The sequence below is a fragment of the Gymnodraco acuticeps genome, unplaced genomic scaffold, assembly GCF_902827175.1.
Source record: "Gymnodraco acuticeps unplaced genomic scaffold, fGymAcu1.1, whole genome shotgun sequence".
NCBI lineage: Eukaryota > Metazoa > Chordata > Actinopteri > Perciformes > Bathydraconidae > Gymnodraco > Gymnodraco acuticeps.
The window spans coordinates 1,362,464-1,383,951 of NW_022991588.1; the positions used below are offsets into that span (position 1 = coordinate 1,362,464).

General features: G+C 42.5%; 1 protein-coding gene across 2 annotated transcripts; it reads right to left on the reverse strand.

Annotated features, from left to right (window-relative positions):
• Positions 1 to 5,269: 5,269 nt before the first annotated feature.
• On the reverse strand, positions 5,270 to 19,754 carry taok1a (TAO kinase 1a). 2 transcript variants are annotated; one of them, XM_034197848.1, is made up of 20 exons: positions 19,445 to 19,754; positions 15,979 to 16,228; positions 14,889 to 14,960; positions 14,680 to 14,781; positions 14,546 to 14,591; positions 14,338 to 14,434; positions 14,125 to 14,238; positions 13,929 to 14,020; positions 13,659 to 13,752; positions 13,465 to 13,546; positions 13,208 to 13,375; positions 12,861 to 13,061; positions 12,547 to 12,675; positions 11,986 to 12,222; positions 11,776 to 11,904; positions 11,474 to 11,677; positions 11,091 to 11,330; positions 10,280 to 10,492; positions 9,936 to 10,118; positions 5,270 to 9,053 (listed from the first exon to the last, which is right to left on the reverse strand). In XM_034197848.1, the coding sequence occupies exons 2-20, from the start codon at positions 16,108 to 16,110 to the stop codon at positions 8,523 to 8,525; spliced, it is 3,066 nt and encodes a 1,021-aa protein (XP_034053739.1). In that variant the 5' UTR covers positions 16,111 to 16,228; positions 19,445 to 19,754; the 3' UTR covers positions 5,270 to 8,522. The 2 variants fall into 2 exon arrangements, with proteins under 2 accessions (XP_034053739.1, XP_034053740.1); XM_034197849.1 differs by having other exon boundaries at positions 19,253 to 19,754.
• Positions 19,755 to 21,488: the final 1,734 nt, after the last annotated feature.

Below are 21,488 nucleotides of genomic sequence, written 5' to 3' on the forward strand. Positions count from 1 at the left end.
GCTGGGAGAGACTACGCAGGTCATTTCCTCATATTACAAAAAATGGAGGGAAAATTCATTATAGCGGTAGTGAATCACCCGGTGCTGTATGATCAGTCTCTGTTCATCTACTGGGATACAAACCGGAGGAGCGAGGCATGGAGGGAGGTGGCAGAGACAGTGGATGAAACTGGTAGGTTTTCGCCTGTTTGGGGATTTTATATCCAGTTTACTTCGTTTTAACATTGCTATTGCTTTGTATGTCGGGGCGGGAGATTCATGTGATTGGTTGTTGGTCGCATTGCTCGCAAAAAATCCCCAAACTTCAGATACGCCCACCTCCAAGCGTCAAAGCACGCCGCTGTGTGGACGGGCCGGAAGTCCTCGGCAGGCGTCGAGGTATCCCCGGAAGACAGGAGCAGTCCCCCCGGGAGGAAGGAGCGCAACCCGGCCGCAGGCAGACGTGCAACGGCGGCGGGCACGAAGTCCTCAGCAGGCGTCGAGGTATCCCCGGGAAGCAGGAGAGCAACCCGGCCGCAGGCAGACGTGCTGCGGCGGCGGGCATGAAGTCCTCAGCAGGCGGTGAGGCATCCCCGGGAAGCAGGAGAGGCCAGACAGGGTCCCGGAGCGCGCCACCCATGGGCCGATGGAGCATGGGCGACGTCCGGAACTGTCGAGGCGAGAGGGGGTCCAGGAGTGCGCCACCCAGGCGCCGATGAACGTGAGTGGCGTCTGGATATCCCCGGAAGACAGGAGAGGCCAGACAGGCTCCGGAGTGCGCCACCCACGGGCCGATGGCAGCATGGGCGACGTCCAAAACCGTCGAGGCGAGGTCTAGGAGTGCACCACCCAGGCGTCGATGAAAACGTGAGTGGCGTCTGGAACCGCCGTCGAGGTGGTGAAAAAGGTGAGTGTCCACATGAGGTCAACCGGCTGGTCGAACCTCCTCTCCGGCACCAGAAAAAAACTCAAAAGGGCCGATAGCCATTAGCACTAGCCGTCATTAGCCCCACATGGTTAGCCGCTAGCTGGCAGCCATGGGTAGCTGCCAGCCGTCGTTAGCCCCACGTGGTTAGCAGAAGAACAAACCCACGAGGTAGCAATGGGGTTGCTGGTCGACCCAGCAGGTCGTGCATCGTCCCCCGGTGGATAGAAAGCCGATGCGGGAACGGCGAGCAACGTCTCCAGCCTTCTGCGGAGCGCGCACCGAGCCTCAGTCCGCATGCCGGTGGCAGCCACGGACGTCTCCAATCAAACCCCGGCATTTCGAGAAAGGAACTCGAGTTCCTTTTGCCGTGTTCGGCTCCGTCCCGGAAACTTCTCAAGACGTATCAGGGTCACCAGTGTAGTGCCGAGAGATATGGAGTCAGAGGCGGTGCAAGGAAGGTGCAAGAATAGTAATTTATTCACAAGCTGCAAAGGACATGTTGTCGGGTCGCAGCCCGGGTCGACAAGAGAGAGAGCCAAGAGGGCACACACTATTTATAGGTAACCCATAACATGTCCGTGTGGGAACAATAACCGCAACTGTAGTTCCAAGTTTGAATTATGTCCCAGTGGTTAAATAGGTGGTCACCACAATACCACATTTATCTAGGCCCTTTTTGTTTTGTTTTATGTATACATGTCACACTGTGGGAAACGATATTTCTGGATGTATAACACATATAGAATTTTTGACAATAAAGCTGACTTTGACTTCCGCGTGCTTGCATATTTTAACAAAGCTTTTCATTTTAGCCACACTGAATTGAACTAGAAGTCATGGCTGTCAATGACCAGTCTGATATCGTTTTACAAAGATGACAAGAAGTGTAGATAGAGGAGAGAACCACTACAAGTCAGGACACGTACAACAGTGCAGCCTAGATGAAGGTGTGCTTACCGGTGTTGTCAGGGCTAGCATGAGGGACAAGGTTTATAGTGTCGGTGAGTAGTGATAGCAAGACTACCGTTAACCTAGAGTTAATTTATTCACATTAATTCCCATCAACAAATCCATTTTATGTGTCACATGAAATCTTTATTACAAATATTACACACCAGAAAACACAGAAATATCCATGAAATAAACATACAGTATATGCTATAAACAATTAAAAGGGATAATTGGGAAGGCATTACAAATGTAAATATATTTTAAATAATAAAACAATCCCACCACCACAGGTATCTACAGGAGAAGAGGGAGTTCTCTCCACAAAATGTGAATGCCCACGTGGAGAATGGAAATGCAGTCATGCAATTTCAGCTGCACTGACACCCCCTGTCAGTGGAAGAAGCCAAAGGCAGCTAAACGTACGCATTCAGTGGAGGAGCTATTTCCTCCAACCAATAGGTCATTCAACCCGCTGACAAGAGAGCCCACCTCCGAAGATCGTGACTGGCTGAGGGACAGACTCTGGGGCAGGTTCTCAGGAATTTCTTGGCTTCTCTCCCCCGAGCCAGAAGAGGAACACTACAGCTTGGAAACACTTACTGTTCCTGAAATTATCAAATCTGTTCGGCATCAGGGACCTGAGGCAATTGTGGCAAGCATGGCATTGTCTGAGGAGCAACAGAACAGAAGGCAATTCAGGTGGCTACACTGGTCAGCGAACCAACCCAAACTGGCATTTGTTCAGGAAAGGATGGTTGACTGCCAGCAACTTTGGAGCTGTCCTGAGGTCAAAACGTGTGACTGCTTCCCTTATTGCCAGGGTGCTAGGGCAACAGCAGGCCCTTGATGGTGTTTTGTCTGTACAGTGGGGGACTATGAATGAATGTGAGGGCGTCAGGGCATTCACCACTGCAACCCAGATGCAGGTCCATGAGTCAGGTTTGTGGCTCTCCCAATCAGGATTGTTGGGGGCATCTCTAGATGGTCTGGAGGTAAAGTGTCCCTACGGAGCCAGGGAAATGACAATTAGTGAAGCATTGCAAATCAAGGGCTTCTGTGTCAGTAACGGCCCCTACACACGGCGGCGTGCGTTGCCGCTTCAACGCTTCTGCCCATTCACTTTGAATGGGGTGACGTCACGATTCGCCGAACTGCATTGTGGGAGCAAAGCGTAGCTTCTCTCGCGGTGCTCGCTGCAAAAGTAGAGCAATGTTCTACTTTCTCAAATCCTGCATATGCAAATCTGACAGTACAAGCGCTAGCCAATCAAACCGTGTGTATGTTGGGAGAGCCAGACCGCAGTTATTTCCCATATGTCAAAAAATTGAGGAGAAAATTATCGTGGCAGTAGGGAATCACCCGGTATATGACCAGTCCCTCTTTACATACAGGGATACAAACCGGAGGAGCCAGGCATGGGGGGAGGTGGCAGAGACAGTGGGTGAAACTGGTAGGTTTTCGCCTGTTTGGGGAGTTTATATCCAGTGTACTTCGTTTAAATGGACAGCTAGCAAGCATAGACAGTATATTTAGCCAGCATGGATGTAGCATGAATGCTTTGCTTTGTATGTCCGGGGCGGGACATTCATGTGATTGGTTGTTGGTCGCGTTGCTTGCGTTGACTCCCGAAGCTCAAGACACGCCCACCGCCAAGCGGCAACGCACGCCGCCGTGTGTAGGGGCCGTTCGGAAGGAGTAACATTCAGCCTGCGTGAGGAGCATCCTTACTGGCACCAAGTGCAAGGTCAGCTTCACCTCATTGCAAGAAAGAAGAAGAAATTAAGAAATTGTGAATCGTTTTTAATTTACATTTACTCGCCTTTGCAATGTTGTGGTTGTTAGAGTGTTAGGTTTCCTGTCAGCTCGTCTGTTGGGAAGATATAAAATATTAGTTTCATGGAAGTCACACCGTCACATATAAGAGAATTAAGACATACAGTACATAGGCTAAAACAAAAACATCTAAAGATATAACCTTGCACTTTGATAAGTCTCGTGAACATTTTCACTATTTTGACATTTTTATAGATCAAAATTGAACTAAAGAAATAAAGGTAGATTAATCCATATTGAAAATAGGTCAGGTGTCAATTTGGGAAATGTTTGTGTTGCAGCAGCATAACAAGAAAAACTAAATATAAGTTATTATATATACAAAAGTATGTGAGGGATGGAATATTAAATTGAATATAAATGTACATGTGATTTTACGTCCAAGAGAAGCTATGGAGCAGAGTTCTCTGCCAGCCAGAGGTGATTTGTTATTAGTTCAATATGTCAAACTGATTTCCCCGACTACAATCTTTAGTTACATGGTGAAACGTTATGCTGCTTGTACTAATTAGACTTATCATATAAGCCACACAGGTTTTAATAGGATGTATTCATTATCTTTACTTATGTTGCGGTCTTTTCAGCAGTGCCATCTCTAAAACGGCGATACAGTCACTACCCATCATTTAAATTTCACCGTGACATGGACAAAAATTTAACGTCAGCTTACCTCATGGCACGAATCCAGACTCTCCTTTGGAAAACATTGGGCGGGAAACGATAGAACGAGCACGTTTCATGCGAAGACCTGTGGCTGCAACCCGGAGCAAAGCAACAAACCATTGCGTAGCTAACTAGTAGCGCTAGCTTTAGCTAACGTTAGCCAACGAAACTGCCGAGTAAAATTGGAAAACACTGGTAATTAATTGTTCTATAATTTGTAAAACTACGGTGTTAAAAATGACAATTTCAAAAATACAGATTCTAATGGTCAGATATAGATATACAGATACCAAAGATAGGCAGGTACTTGCTTTCAAGCAGAACACAGGGGGAAACAAATGTAGCGGGAGTGTTTACGTGTTCGGCGCATAGACTTGGAAGTAATTCGGCGTAATGACTTACAACGGCCTCGACCATTTCTGTAGTCCTATTCAGCCACTCAGTAACAACCATCGTTTTTCAGACACGTAAACTCTTCAAAAATCACCAGTGGGGTCAATGCTGATGTATTTAATGTCGTAGAACAAAACGTGATTTATCTCTTAAATTTGTGTCAACCACAGACCTTATTTTGAGCTATTTTCCAAAACCCTATGGAGAAAATGCATTGCTTTTTGACGAAGGAACCGGAAGTGCTAAAAATGCTAACTTACTTCCGGGTTTTAGTACGCGTCACTGCGGTTCTCTATTACAGACATATTGTAAAAACCATTCCCTAGGCCAGCAGCCCTACAAAACACAACACATCTTTATCTTGCAGTGTTATGAAACGTTTCATGACAGTGCACCTTCACACATCTGTTTATCAAAGATTACAATACTTTAGAACTACATTTTCTTAACATTTCAAACCCCTTTAATTCCAACTTAAAGTTGCACACTTGAGGTACATAATAAATAAAAACACAAGGCCAGTTATACTAAAATTACTTTATTACAGCTGATTTCTGTTCAATATCCCTCTGCCAACACAATGGTAAATATAATACAAACAAAATAGTAAATTTGATCCTATTTTTATGAGTCTTTTTACACAATTTAAATCCACTTTTAGTACTTTACCATCTCCATAATCTCTCTGACATTCAATAACAAGTTCCACCATCTATACATTTTAATACAGGTTATGAGTTGTAGTGGTAATGTGCCAAAGAAGAATACTGACATCTTCAAAGAAATGCAATCTCTTTTCATAATTTGCCTGTCGCCACATCCTCTTTCCAGCCTTTTAACTTTGGCCACTAAAACCAGAACCGACTTGTTTTTATGTTTCATACATTTCTTGCCGTCAGTCCACTGATAGGTGTAACCCTGGAGATGAGACAATGCAGAGGTCTCTGGGCTTGGCAACTCAGGTATGGCACAGTGTTTGACCATAGAAAGGATCGCCATTTTTGTTGCAGACTCTCGTTCGGTATCCCATAAGCTTTCAGTCAGTAGGACAAAATTTGACATCAAAGTTAAAAATATAAAATAAAATCCCAGTCTGTGGAGAGGTCCCATGACTGACAACAATATCCAGACTCCCTCACACACAACATTGACATAAAAGCGAACAGAATCTGTGCATACAGACTTAAGGTTGGCATGTATGTGAGGTTTGATTGGCCTAACATTCAAACTTGGCTTTTGACTTAAGGTAAGATTCCGATCATGATAAATACATTCCCCTTTTCTTTACCTAATAACAAATCAGAAAATAAATGATAAATATAATCTGCTGTGTTAAAGTAGCTGGAACTAGTCACTCTGCATTAAACAAAATAAAAGGTTTTGGGACCAAACCATATGTAACTTGATAAAATGCATACCTTTCGCAGATAGGATATATACACATGTGGAAACTTAACATCCCACCTATTTAAGAAACAGACCCCAGCAATTGTGTCCTCAATTGTGATAGGAATATATCACAGTATGACATTCAGAGAGCGCCAGCATCTGAGGAAACGTCTCTGAATCAGAGTGGATTGGGGACAAATGATCAAATGTGTGCAGTAGGGGAGAACAGACTCTGCAGTGAAGATGCCGCCGGACTTAAGTGGATGACTGAATTCATGCATTTGTGTCTGTAGACAAAACCAAGAGTATCTTCCAATGTGATGTCCAAAACAACTTAATAAAAAAAAACACTTAGACAGTTTGCTAATATCAGTGTGGTCTGTCAGTTAAATAAAGTTAGTTTTAGAAATTATTTTCTTAAAATGTGAGTTTAGTTTTAAATGTTTTCTTTAATAAAATATACACATATGAACATTTAACTCCAGCTTTGTGATTCGATGGAGCATATATTCTAATTCTCTCTGGATCCTTATCCGTAATGGCCTCTTCAACAAAAAATGTTAAAAACTATTTGTATGGAAATGGAAAGCCTAAGTAGAACAGAGTCTGTTAGAAAGGTTTAAAGGGTACCCACTTCTCAGATGTTTCAACCACAAACCAGAGAAAAAGGAGCGAGCAGAGAAAGATATTATTAGAGGAACTGCTAGAGCTATCAAAGGAATTCCTAAGTGCTTTTTGCCACATACATTTTGTATTTGGCTGTTTTCACAATGTGTGTGTTCACTCAATGTTACATTTACATGTCTCTGATACAATGTCATGCTTGAGATGGTGTAATATTTTAAACTTAGCACCGTACATTTTTAGTGTTATTTAACTGGGACCTAACGTTTTTAAGGTTGCAGAGTTTCTTAGATGTGCCAAGCCTGCTGTCATGGTCATGACAATTCATCTTCAAATTGCGCTCTTATGGACACTTTCATTTAGCACAGTTCAGTTTTTCATCGTGACTGTAGGGAAATCATATTTTAGAAACTTCACACATCCTCTATTCAATCTGAATTCAGCATAGACACAAAGAGGGAATAACCTGCAACAGCTGATTTCAAACAGTACAAGCTGCAGGAAGAAGGAATTTGCACTTATTCATATACTGTTAAAATAAACTAGGTATTGGCCGTACTTGGCGAATTGCTCCTACAACATCACAACACGGGTTAGCTCAACTCCTCAACTACATGCGTACCGATGAAACAATAATCCACCAGGTGCTATTTTCTTTCCTTACACATTTTCTGCTGTATAAAGTGCTTTGAAAAAGGCAGCAGTTTAAAAAAGGCACTAATAAAAATCAACAGATCAATACTAGAATAGTTTTTGAAGGCAAATGAGTCTCCTCTTCCCCCTTAACACAATTCCTCCTGACATTCTCTAACGCAAGTTCCCCCATAGAGGACCACAACTCTAAAGACCAAAAATAAAGTGACTGATTTACACAAGTCATTTCTCTATTGCTCACCCTTCTTAAGACTTAAACCAACTTTTCTGCATACACAGTGAAAACAGTGATCTGAGAAAACTATTTGAGACTCGTGGAACTAAAGTCAAGCTTAACTAAACGTACACTGAATATAAACTAATGAATTTTATTTATTAAACATCTAAGACTAAAAGGTTAAAAGGCACTGTAGTAGTGTTATAGCATAAGCCTGAAACGGTTAATAATATTGAATTTGGCTCTCGTTCTAAGTGTCATTTTGGCTGACGAACAGGAAATCAGGGGAAATAAAACTAGTGAGTAAAAGGAAGCACCGAATTCATCACAATGACCATTACAGCAGGCTGGTATCACAGCAGCGAAGCATTTTAAGTTAGGCATGCTGAGTCAGAGAATCGACCAGTGTATAACTGAATATGAATCTGGAGTTTGAAGGAGAGAGGGCGGGGGTAAATAAATGTTATGATTGTTTGAGACGACATTTCTAAAGACATCGTAAGCACATGTCAAAGGCATGTGTTTCATGTGCAAAATGAGAGCAATGGCTGTAAATAGCACACAACATATATTCAAGCAGGAGAGAACTGTAAAGAAAAACAGATGGGAGTATTATTTGTTGACACTCAAATTACTGTTGTAACATAATTCTAAGGATCTGCATGTGTGCCGATAATCTGCCGTGAGGAGGGGCTGCGTCTCTTCCAGCCCTTTTGACCTGAGCAACACTAATTTCATCGCACATCCACATCTGTACACAGGAGGGGGGGGGGGGGGGGGGGTGGTCTCAGGGAAAGAGACAGAGCAGCAGAGCTATGCCAATACTCTGTCCTGCTGTGCTTGTTTTGATTCTACGTCTCCACGCTCAGATTCTGACTCCGTAAAGGGGACCTATGTGAAGGAGAGGTGTGACCCGTTGGATATTTGAGAGGTGACACTGGTACTCCTGCTCATATTCTGCTCATTGCGCCCTCCCGAGGGTGTCCTCCCCATTGCTTGGGGGCTGTTCTGTGCACCTCCACTGCTGCGAGACACCATGCCTCCTGCTGATGGATGGCCCCATGGTGAAGGAGCCCCACCTCCCTGCCCCCAGCCTTGCTGCATAGATGCCCCTCCCGGACTGGAGTGGTAGTGGTGATGGCTGCCGTGGTGGCCGGATCCTACGCTAGAACCTCCGCTGCCCCAGGGTGAGCCTTGAGAGCCCCCGGACGGGTGTTGTTGCTGATGGTGACTCCAATTAGCTGTAGCTCCGGGAAAGCTGTTGCTGAGGGCCTCTGGGGAGATGTTGGATAGCACCACTTTGCTGAAGCCCAGGCGCATGCTCTCTGAATCAAAAGCCTCCACTTCTCTGGCTTGACGTTCCAGAAGGCTCCGGATTCGCTCCAAGCGTTCATTCTGCAAGGACAACATCTCCTCCTCGATCTAAAAAAAAAGAAAAAAAGTGAATAACAATGTACATATACAACATATGCGTTTCTAGGAAAGGGCAATATATCAATACTCGTGATAAGAGACTAGCCATTTTCTTAGATGTCAATATATCAAATGTTTTGTCTTTTCCAGATTTTTTTAAAGGCTTCATCGAAGCTAAATTATGTAGTTTTCTGAACTTACAGGAATGTTTTAGCCATTATATCATTTGCCTTTACCCGCTTAGATATCAAGTCCACATTAATAACGATACATTATCAAAATTCTCTTGGTTAATATTGTGTGAAAGAATAAACCCTACAATATTAATTTAGGTATTTGTCAATACTATTGTAGTATATGGTTTTCTTCATATTGCCCAGCCCAATGTACCTTGCATATGCATATAATGTTCTACCATCCATCAGCAGTACAAATGTAGCTAATTATAAATCATAACTTATAAAGTAAAAAACATACCACTGTAAATCTGTTAAGTGTAAATAAAAAAATAAGGTATGGCTGAATTCCATTTAATTACTTGATTCAGGGTCCTCCTGTTGTGCATGCTGGCTCACCGTCAATGCTTACTGTGACACCGAGCCATCGTCAAAGTGTACAGAACAATGCTGTGTCTCATTTCCATTTGCCATATTTCACATTGGGAAGCACTAATGCACTCAAAATAGCAAATGGAAGCACAGTTGAAAATTGAGACACAGCAAACATTTGTATATCCCTTGCACTCCTGGTCATATTGTTGCACCCGTTAGAACTGGCCAATTAACATTTAAAAGAAAAACTTTTTTATTATAATTAAAGTAATCTAAAAACTCATAATCATCGAGTTGGACTAGTGTACATTTCACATGATAATAATGTATAGAGGGGAACCTTCTGTTCCAGCAGGGCCCTTCGGATGGACACCCTCTGCTCCAGGTCCTTCCTCTCGCGCTCGTGCTGGGCGTCTGTCTGCATCTTGATCTTGCTCTGGTAGGCGTTGAGCAGCTCCAGCTCCTGCTGCAGCTGCATGCGCAGGCCTTGGCACTGAGCCTCCTGAGTCTCATCCAGACGGAGCTAGAGACAGAGATCAGGGTCAGGATCCAACGAGTAAAACACACCCGCCAGCATTACTGATTTGGACACATCCTCTATGAAAAGGTGGCAAAATCTAAAATTGGGCGGCACCTTCACGGTCTTATTTTCTTAAACTACATTCCTGGCATTCCCCGACTCACCGCCTGAGTGGAAAGCATCTCATTGATGGAGTGGTCATACTGCTCTGCCAAGATGGCGAGTTTGCGGTGCTGCTCCTGCTTCAGCCGTTTAAGGACAGCCTTGTGCTCTGACTTTGGTGTGGTCTCCAACAGATGGTTCCTCAACGCTTTGTACTGCCGGGTCTGGATCTTACATGTGTCCTGGAACTGCTTCTTGATCTGTAGCTCTTTGGACTATATCATAAGGGAAAAACTATCAAATTGTGCATTTCTCTATTCAAAAGCAAACATTAGGTCAACATAAAATACAGAACATAATTATGTACATTAGGTCCTGACAAACTAAATATTATTGGGCTTGGACAAGAACTGGAAACAAGGAGATACAGAGGAACATAGGTCAGCTTCTTTTCTAATTTTCACTTTAAACTTCCTAACCAGGGAAGGGCCAATCACATTCATTCCCCGCCCCGGACACACAAGCACGTGGTTTGATTGGCTAGAGCTTGTACTGGCATATGATTTGATTGGCTGACGCTTCCGTCGACGCTTGAAAAGTTGAACTTTTCTCAACATTCGAAGCGAGCAACGGAGGCAAAGCGTGACGTCACCCCATTCAAAGTGAATGGGAAGCGTCTCAGAAAGACGCGACGCTGCCGTGTGGACGGGCCGCAAGTCCTAAATTCTATGAATGAGTGCTTCAGCCTATTATGGCATATTCAGGATGAAAATATGGCCTCCCCTGACAAAAAGTGAATTGCGTAAAACAGATCCTACAACTACCCAGGGCAACATTTCATTATTATTACAAACTCAGAGGCTGCGTTCTGACCTTGAGGCTCTTGGGCTGCTGGCGGACCTCCATAACGTGTTTACGTCGAAGTTCCCTCTCCCTCCTCTTGTTGTACTCCTGCTGATTGGTCAGCTCCGTCTGGTGCTGCAGGCGGGTGAGCTCAGCCCTGGTCTTTTGGATGGTGTTGAGCTGGCGGAACTCCAACTCTTGCATGGACTCATGGTGCCGGAGAAGCATGGCGTGTTCCAAATCCTTCTGGGTCTGACGCTTGTTTAGCTCCTGATTATGTCCACATGGAAAGACAAACAACAAAAAACATGAGACTGTCACGCACCAAATAACTAAATTACTGTGTTAATCCATTCATTCATATTCGTAACATTTGCAACCCAGCAGTATACTGTAGGTGAACGAGTGCTGACCTCACGCGCTAAATCCTGTTCGATATTGTGGCGAGCGATCAAGATCCTCCGTTTGAATCTGCGGCACTCCAGGTCCAGATACTGCCTCTGTCTGCGCTGCAGGTTGGCCTCCTCCTCAGCTTGGAAGTGTTGGAAGTTCTCCTTCTGCTTGGACAACCACTCTTGCTTTTCTTTCTTGGGTGTAGACTGGTTTTCATTCAACTCCTATATGGAAGACAAATAGCACGTTACTAGTCGAACTGTAGCCAAACATGTACTGATTGAAGTCCCTGTATGGGTCCAGAAGGCCTGGCACTCCCTACCTCTTTAAGTTGTTCCTTGCGAAGTTTGTACTCGCGTTTCTGGGATTCGAGGAAGCTGTTGATCTCTTTCTTCTGCTGACTCTGAATATGTTGCTGGAACTTCTTCTCATCATTGTTAAAGGTTTTTGCCTGATGAAGAAATACACAAGTTAGCTCTAGTTTAAAAAAGTATATTTTGTGAGTGAACACATGAATACATAGGAAGCATACATCTTTCTCCATGGACACCAGGTGCTTTTTGATCAGTTTCTCCATCTCCTGGGCGAAGCTGTTCCTCTGGTTCTCCAGCTCTTTGTCCAGGCGGAGTCTGTGCTCATCCATCTCAGCCTTCAGCTTGTTTTCCAGAGCCATCAGCTGTTTCTGGTGCTGCCGCCTCATCCTCTTGTAGCCCAATATCTGCTCTCTTAACTCAGAGTCTTGTTCATGCTCCTTTATCTGGCGAGTGAGCTGAAAAAACAAAAAACTCCTTATTGTGTTGTGGGTGGAAAGGAGGCAAACATGTGTTTATTGTAAAAGTGAGGTATTTCTTGAGACTATGGGAAACATGGACAATTATTTTGCATATTTAAGTGCATAAATGTTTCAAGCTGGATCATGCCTCTGCCTCTGATTACATACAAGATGACATACTTTCTAGCCTTAAAGCATTCAATGAAAACAAGCAAAGGACTTTTGAACAACCCGTGGATGTGGAAAATGTCCAGCAGCTACACAACATTTATCTTAGCCATCTTCTTATTTGTTTTGCAAACACAAGAACTGTGTTATTACCACTGAGGCTGTGCGAATGGTAGCAAAGTGTTCGCGGTTTCGTTTCGGCCGTGGAGTGTGTGCGGGAGGGGACTGAGGCTCAGTGGGTCGGGTGTTTGGCTCCGACTCTTCATTATATGTCTGTTCCTCCTGAAAGGTAGGCCACAATGCACAGAACATGTCAACAGCAGAGCAAGACACTGAAAGCGCAATCAAAAATAAGTATAATGTTTAAATAAATATGTGGAATGTCATAAAAACTACTATTATTTTTAACAGTGAGCACCATGTAACAAGAAATGTCTTCAGGTCGGACTGGAACCTGGTCCCCTTACCGGTTTGAGGTGTATCACAGAGCTGTTGGACATGACTGTGTGGTCTCCCTCTATGTCCACCTCACTCTTGTCATCGCCTGCATCTGTCAGGCTGTTGACAGAGCTGCTCTGGGAACTGGCACTGATTGACATACTGGGTATGGATTGGTTGCTCCCCACGCTGTTTACTGTCCCCGTCCTACCCATGCTGTGTTCTGGCTCCTAGAAATAACACGTACATAAAAGCAACAAGGTTACCTAAAATGCTTTGTTATAACATCGGAACAAAATACAACATCCCTAAACTGGAGAACAGAGAGATAGGACAGACAGGAATGCAGGCTGGTAGAAACAGTCACATGACAGACCTCCTCTTCATCTTGTGCTTCCGTTGTGGGGCCATTGTGGGCTTCTTGAAACAAGATCTTCTTCATTTTACGATACTGCAGATTGTCAAGCTCTCGCACTGCGTCCTTAGTCCGACTTATCAGGTCTATGAGAACTGATTCTGGTCGCTCACGCTGGACAAATGCATGCTGGAGGTAGAACACAGGAAATAAGAATTGCAATACAATCTTGACTTCTTATGAAACGTAATCTGCCGTAGCTGTTCTTTGGTTCTTACCTTTAAGAGCTCCTCAGAGTTTGGTCTATCCTGGGGAAATTTCTGAAGGCAAGAATCTACAAAGTTTCGGAAATATTCGGACCTAAAAAGGGAGGGAGAAAATGTTGAAATATGATAGCGTTGCCATTATTTTAAGGACTCAGTTTACCAACAAAAAAATTAGACAGCTTTTGTTTCTTTTCTCCTGAACTCACCATTCACTAGACTGCAGCGTGGGGCTCTCATTCTGTGCTATATGGTATAAGGCACTCATTGCATTCATGTTGAACAGTGGAGGCTTCCTCTCAGCTACAGACCAGTTAGCATGGGTCAGATGTTGCAAAGAAAAATAAAAGAAGAACGGAAGAAACATAAACATTAATCGGTTATTGACCGAATAAGTGAGCAAAATTCATGCTTTCAATGTTTGTAAAAACTAAAAACTCATGTTTATCTTGTGATGTGAATTACAACAGCGACCATACCTAATTCAATGCAGGTGATTCCCAAAGACCAAATGTCAATCTTTCCATCATACTGGCCCTCATCCATGGCTAAAATTACTTCTGGGGCCATCCTGAGAAAACAAACAGATTCAGAACAATAGAGACATGTTAATAACTATTGAATAGAAAACTGTCAGAAAAAACTACTTTAAATATTATGGTTGCTGTAGCGTACCAATATGGAGTCCCAACGAAGGAGTTGGCCGGGCAGGCAATGGAGGCAGAACCAAAATCGGCCAGTTTCACCTGCCCTGGCTCCGTCAGCAAGACGTTTCCTGCCTTGATATCTCTGTCAAACAAACAATAAGAAATGATTACAGCTGCACACAGAAGACAGAATGCCTGAGGGCACAAGTGGTACATGCTCACAAACAGTTGAAACACTCACCGGTGAATCATGTTTTGGGAGTGAAGATAGGCCAATCCTCGAAGAGCCCCATGGGTAATTGCAGCTATTTCAACTTCTTGTAGAGGTTTCTTGTGAACTACAGAGGGAAACATTCAACAACAGCGATGTAAATCAGGGGACAAGAATAAACGGTCGCCTGCTTGGAGTCATGAAGCATTCAGTGCAATGATCAAGGTTTTCAACTCACCTTCTAACAAATCTGAAGCAGAGCCGAGACAGTACTCCATCACCAGCTGCGGTGAAATAAAGAGTGTTACATTAGTTTTTATCTCATGGTTATATATTTTAGTGATCCTCACAGATTCTCAAATAGAGTCTTACCCAGGCAGTGTGCTCTCGCAGGTAACATCCTTTGTACTCTATGCTGTTTGGGTGTTGTATTCTTTGCAGGAATTTCACCTCCTTGATTATGTCTTGCCATTTCTGTGAAAATAGCAAACATTTTAAGGACGCAAAAAACAAAAACGCACAAAAGAATTGTGATAAAGATTGGCTGCTAACATGATACAGATAGGTGAAAGCTGTCATACCTCGGTGGACTGCTTTCCACTGTAGGACATCTTCTTGATGGCCACCACCTCATTTGTCCGCACATCCCGTGCCTGAATGACAAACACATTGAAACTGTCATTGCCACTTTATTTTACATTACCAAGGATTTACATTTAAATGTGCGATAAAGGATACAAGGCTAAATGGGAACAATTAGAAATATCTGTTTTACCAAAACTATTTTCTTTGTATCATTTACCAATAAAAAGGTCTTCAATTATGGATATTTGCATTTTCATTCAACAATCACTACGTGACCTCATTGCCCCACAATCATGACTCAATCTGTATAAGACAATAAAATGCTCCTCATTCAAATTCAGACTTTATAGCTGTTAGGGCAACATGGCATTGTACAACAACAACAAGTTGAGACTCGTGATTCAAATTCTCTGTACACTGACTATTGACTAATAATATGCAATACATGTTTATAACAGCTTGGCTGGAACTTCAATACTACATAGACAAAAGAATACATCATCATAATAGATTTCTACTGTAAAGTGTATCTAGGTAATCATTTGACTGAGGTCAAGGCTGACACACCAACAGTGTCATTCAGAAAGTCTTGAAATGTTTAAAAGGCCTTTGTGAATTATAGATCCACGCTCTACAATAGCTGAATACTGAAACAAAAACCTTTATCAATATCATCCCAATGACCAAAGATCTACAATTAATCTTTAAGCCTGTTCCGTACAGACTAGATCAACTGAAAGACATTCATAATGCACTTCTTTGTCAGTGTTTTATAGCACTATGAGTCAGGAAAGGTATCACAGCAGGATTTATGTTATCATCAGTAACAACTATCTTGAAGTAAACCATTTAAAATCAGCTCCTTCCTGTGACACAGGACTATCAGAGATGTGCACCTGAATACATTTCAACCACTGAGTCAGACTAAACCCGTCCGATCAGTCAACCTTTTATTTTTTGGGCAAGACCCCTGCGTGTCTAAATAAATCAACATTGCGTTTCCCCCTAAATGAAATGACAACGATGCTATTTTTTAAGAACTTCCGATGTCGGAAAGAACATAGCCTTATTTTATTAAATACTTACAAAGTATACAGCACCAAAGCTGCCATGTCCGATCTCCCGCAGATCTGAGTAGAGCTTTTCTGGGTCCTCCTTGAAGAAGAGATCTGCGATTTCGGGGTCCTTCAGGCTCCCCGCCCGACTGCTGTTGGGCATAATGGGGAGTTGGGGGGCGATGCCGCTGCCGCCAGGAACTATCTGGGTCTGCGACAGCGACTTGAAAGCCCCCACCGATGGCTCATCTGCAGGACAGAGGTCTCATATGTGTTCAGAGCTGAAAAGTTAAAAAGCAAAAAACAAGAATGAGTACACTGAAGAAAAAAACAGCAGTGATATAACCTAATAAATTCAACTGTCCACAGTACAGTGCTTCATTATTTATACATAAAGGTGGGGTAGGTCATTTTGGAGAAACCAGCTCGAGTGCGCTAGAATTTGAAAATACACAAACGGAAAGAATCTGCCACTTCCTCACAGAGCCCCTCCTCCAACACACACGACATGACCAATGAGGGCACGAGATAAGTTTGTGCACAGATGGAAGGCTGACAGGCAGGTAGGCCATCCAGTTACTTTAGCCGGGCCGGCTCAGATGATTGGTCGTGCTTTTTACAGTTCTACGGCTTCCACAGATGACATTTTTTTATGGATTTTTTGTCAAAGCACTTCAGATATTCATTGCTATCGGGATGTTAAGAGCATTCCATGGAATATAACAAAAAGTGTATCTCGAGCCGGTTTCTCAAACTTACCTACCCCACCTTTAATGGACAATAGTACAATATGCTCAAAGAGAAGTTTGATAAAGTATTCTCCCTTCTAAATTAGGTAGCATTGGCAATGCTATGCTACAAAATAATCCTGTATGTTACAGGTAATGTGAAAAAACAGGTCGGCTAGGTGACACTTCTAACCTCTCTTTCGCTTTCTATATTGAGCTATAGTAGAGCCGATTACCCTGAAGAAGGAAAGGCTACGCAAAACATGAAGTGAACCATAAAACCAGGTGCAAATGTGGAGAATGGCCAGTCGGAAACTGAGGTAGTCTCCTGTTTCCATAGAAACAGAAACCACAGTAAGAAAATCAGTGGGCTGTGTGCTGACCAACTCCCCTCACACCTTCAGTGACTGGTATGTAGACAGACAGTTGTGAGGAGGATACAAAGAACTGTCTCGCGGCAGATAATTTCCAGGGCGAAAAATAAAAGGTAACGCGTTGCTTCACTGGGAGATAGATGCCTGAAGTGAAACAAAGCATTCCAGTGATAGGACTACTTGTTAAACCTGTAAGTACAGGTCTCAAACATACCAAACATTGTTCATATAAGAGTGTTAAGAGGATCAGTTCAACAAAATCACAACAAAACCTATTCCCAGTTATCCCAATGATATGGAGTTTCTAGCCCTGCTTTTGGTTCTGTTTCTTCTGTCCTAGTTTTGAAATATCCAAAATATACCTTTAAAAAACAAACATGTTTATTTAGCTCACTGAGGATAACCAATCAACCTTACTGGGAAGAGTGGCCATTGAGAACAGTTTTTCTTCAAACGCTGAACATATCTACAGTTGGCTGTTTGGATTAACCTGATTTCAAAAGCTCACCATATAAAACCAAAACTATCTGCACGATTAGACTAGGGATGTGAGGGAAAATGTGGATTTTTATTTTGTTTTTCTTATTTCAGATGAAAGTTAGTCGATAATAAAAAACAGAAATGGCAAGGCTTCAACTTTTTAAGTACTTGATGCGCAATAAATAGTTTGTTTTACAGTGTCACTGCTGTAATACAGATGTAGACTGTAAAGATCATGGAGGAAAGTTTACTGAGTCCATGCTGCTCAGATGATCAGCTGCAAACAGATGCAGAGCTGACGCTAGAGTCACAAGACTGCTCCCAGCCTGGGAGAAACAGCCCCCAGTTCAAGCAGACATCTTTTGTCTCACAACAACACTGAACAACTCACTATTCCACACAGATGCAGCCACTGCCCTGAAATAAAGCCTCATTACCATGTGGGACTGTGCCTCTTTATTGCCATTGTTCTTTACTACATTGTCGCTCATGAATGAGCTTTGTTGTCATATCTCATGATGGCATTTTCTCCCGTGGACATATGAGCCCAGAAGTGAGTGATGATAACTGATACCTTCATAAAACACTCTTGCGTTCCAACTAGCTCACATATATGCACAAGAATGCAGCAGGACAGGACAACAAAGCTTGAGGGCTGGAATTCCCAAAGTATGCCCTCACTGCGCTGCATTTCACAGCATTTCCTGTTCGTACAGCTATAGGGAGGTAGGAAGGGGCCCTGGTGAGCATTTTGACTAGTTATTATCTCTCTCTCTCGACTTGACATTCTTAGAGACATGCATTGCAATAGCAGAAACAGATGTAAAGAACTTTTTAAATCGTTCATACCATACAGTGAATTTGTCTTTACATAATGACATCACTTAAACACAGTATCAGTTTTTTTAACTTATCAGTAATGTTATACAATTAAGTCATTTCCTTTCGGCATTCCATTGCACAAAGCCAATAAACACATAATGTACACCACCACAGAGTGTGTCATCTGCACCACCCCTGTCAAAGAACACACACATATGATTGTGTACAGGCCTTTAGCACAGCACATTAATAACTAAGATTGGGCCTAATCAGAGTTATTCTGTTGGGATAAGTAGACACATGTACAGCATTGTTATTGCTCTGAAAAAAATAAATCGCTATCAATTGACACATTTGTGTCCAAAACAGTCATATATGAGGTAAGGTATTTCAGCGTGTCCTGCTGCGTTACATCACAAGTTACCTGTGGCTAGGTAACGTTAATAAATCCCTGGAGTTGCATCACAAGTGGAATTAGAGAGAGCACTTAGTGGGATTTTCTGAAAGTTGTCACTTTCTAACAGGGGTTTCAGCTGTCACACAAGTAAATAAAACGAACAAAGTCTGTGTATGTGTATATATATATATAAAAGACCCAACAACAACCCTCAAGCCAGCGCAATCAAATCAAAGGTTTCAGGAGCTCCCACACTAGCCAGCGTTGACTGTAATGTTAGCTGCACACCAAACTTGTCGCCAGCTAAGCTAAATTACGTGTCATATGATCAAACAATCTGAGCAATATTCGCTACGTATTTACAACGTGAACAGTTGAGTAACTACACAACATGGTGTGGAATTAAACCAACTTCAAGAGTAATTCACCAGAAATGGCTAAATTAGCAAGCTAACCTATGTGATGTTTGCTAAGTTAGCTTTTAGCCAGTTAGCTGAAACTCACCCTCTCCTGACAGGCCAGGTTTCAGCACTGTAGAGAATGTCGTGTAATTCAAAGCAGTTTAGGATTATAATTATGTTCCTCGCGTTTCATCCCCGGCGCGGTAATTTCGTACGCTAAATCCTTGTGGTTCTTAACGCTGTCAGTCGATTATAACATGCAGATTTGTGAATAAGTGTTGGTTAAAATCCCCACCCTCGAAGTAATGGGGAGCCAGAATAGTCGAATCCCACTCCCAGGCAGGTCCAAAGATGGCTGCCGAGCGCTCCGCCGCCGCCTCCCTTCGTGGAAATACGGTTGGGGAGAATGTGAGGGAAGTTCAAACTCTTACAAAACACCCAGAAACAAGCCGCCAAAGTATCCTCGATGTTGTAAGAAAAACAGGGGATCTAACCTAGCACCTTGCCGTGTTAACACGTTACTTTAAAAGCTGTAACTCAGCCTGCCTGTCCGTCTTCCTTCCACATACTGCAAACAGCAGTTCCGCCCTGCCTGTTGTAGTTGCAGTAAACTCTCTCTGACCCAAAAACATCCAGAGGCGGAGACGTAATTAAGAAACACTCTGTCTATAATATACTGTATAGTGGAGTTAATTCCCAACTCTTACTAAACTTTACTGTTAATTTGTGGTTTAGTATTTCCTCATTATTTGTTTCTGACTAAATGACTTTGAAAAGTAATATAAAACAGAGTTATTACCTTTCAATGGAAAATGCTTTTTGCAAAATAGAATTTCACAGGTGGGTTCACTAGTTTCACATAGCCTACTGAAAATTGTTCATAGTTATTAGCATTTTTTTTAACTGGGAAGTCTGGTTGATATTTCAAAGGATTCCATCGATTTATTTTCTCAATTAAAAAAATAAAAACATGACCATCAGTTGACAACAATATGCAAGACAAATGCAAAAAGAGAGACAATAAAAGGCAAAACAAAGTCCATAAGATAACAAAAGTCTTAAGTATTTGGGACCAACTCATGTCTGATGGATCATGGTACCCAGAAGTAGAGTTGATGAAGGATCGATGATCACCACCAGTTTAGGCCCAGAAATATAGGAAAATATGGACAGAAACGTAATGACAACTTGAGGAAAGCATGTTCTATTCAAATTTTATTATCATGTTTTCTTAAAACATGTTGTATGCCCTAATTATGGTTGTTCAAGACGTAAAATGTTCTCCCTGTATGGTTATACTCACTAGCAGTTAATACGATTGGCAGTAGATATCAGTTTTTCCAGGCTACTATACCTCAGCAAAAAAGCCCATAAGCCCCATCTGCTGTCAGCCGTCCTCGGCCCATCACAATTCAAAACACATACAAACATGCACAGGTTTATATTTCTATAGTCACCATAAGGGAATTATCTAAAATGCAAATATTCTGCTGTTGGCTATACTGAGTTGCTCTCTGGTGTGTTATGTGCTGTGCCCTGTGGACCCTCAGCAGTAAGCTAACCTAACCTAAGTAACCTAAGCTTGTTTTTGAAAGGCCAAAAAGTGCATCTCAAGGCCCTCCACCTTGTTTAACTTGAGGATTTGAACCAGATACACCAAGTCATTTCAAACTAGGCAATTAATTATGTCATGTATATCAAATTGTTTTTCATTTCAGAAAAATGTAAAACAATTGGCACGCCTTCTTTATATTGCCATGTGACTGGATGTGTATACATCATACTTAAATAATTATTTATGAGCAGTCCAAGAGAAGCACTTTTTCTCTTCAGGCCATACCTGATAGTCAGCTATTGTTTACTGATTCTTTCTCTGCAATTTGTGGGTTAGAGCATGCTGTAACAGAAAAGCCCTGTCGCCTCCTCAAGTTCAAACCCTATCTCTCTCTCTTTGACCATCACTATCATGGTAACTCAGCTTGTACAATAACTTGCCTGTTTAGAAAGCCAGCTCATGGCAAAGTTCTTCGCAAGTTGGCTGTTAGAGGGCCTTTGGATGACACATGTGACTGGTGCTGTATGTGTGTTGCACAACTTGGAGCTTCTCCACGAGGAGGGAAGATCCTAGATTGAACACTAATTTGGCTGTTTTGAGCCCATAATAGCCCTGATTGAACTGCATATTCTAAAGCAGATAAGACTGGCCATATAAGGCTTTAAATGCAAAGCAATAGGTTGGCTACCAATTTTATAAATCTGTTAATAAAAAAAAAAGCATTGACCTCATAATTTTAGGGCAAAATTAAGTTTATTTAAGCGATGAAAGAGTCCTTGCACAT

Bases quoted from the DNA above. Each gene is read 5' to 3' on its own strand.
- taok1a (XM_034197848.1), bottom strand. From the start codon at position 16,110: ATGCCCAACAGCAGTCGGGCGGGGAGCCTGAAGGACCCCGAAATCGCA. The intron at 12,676-12,860 runs GTAAGGGGACCA...CCTACCTTTCAG, and splicing joins CTGTGATACACCTCAAACCG to GAGGAACAGACATATAATGA. The intron at 11,905-11,985 runs GTATGCTTCCTA...TTTCTTCATCAG, and splicing joins TGGTGTCCATGGAGAAAGAT to GCAAAAACCTTTAACAATGA.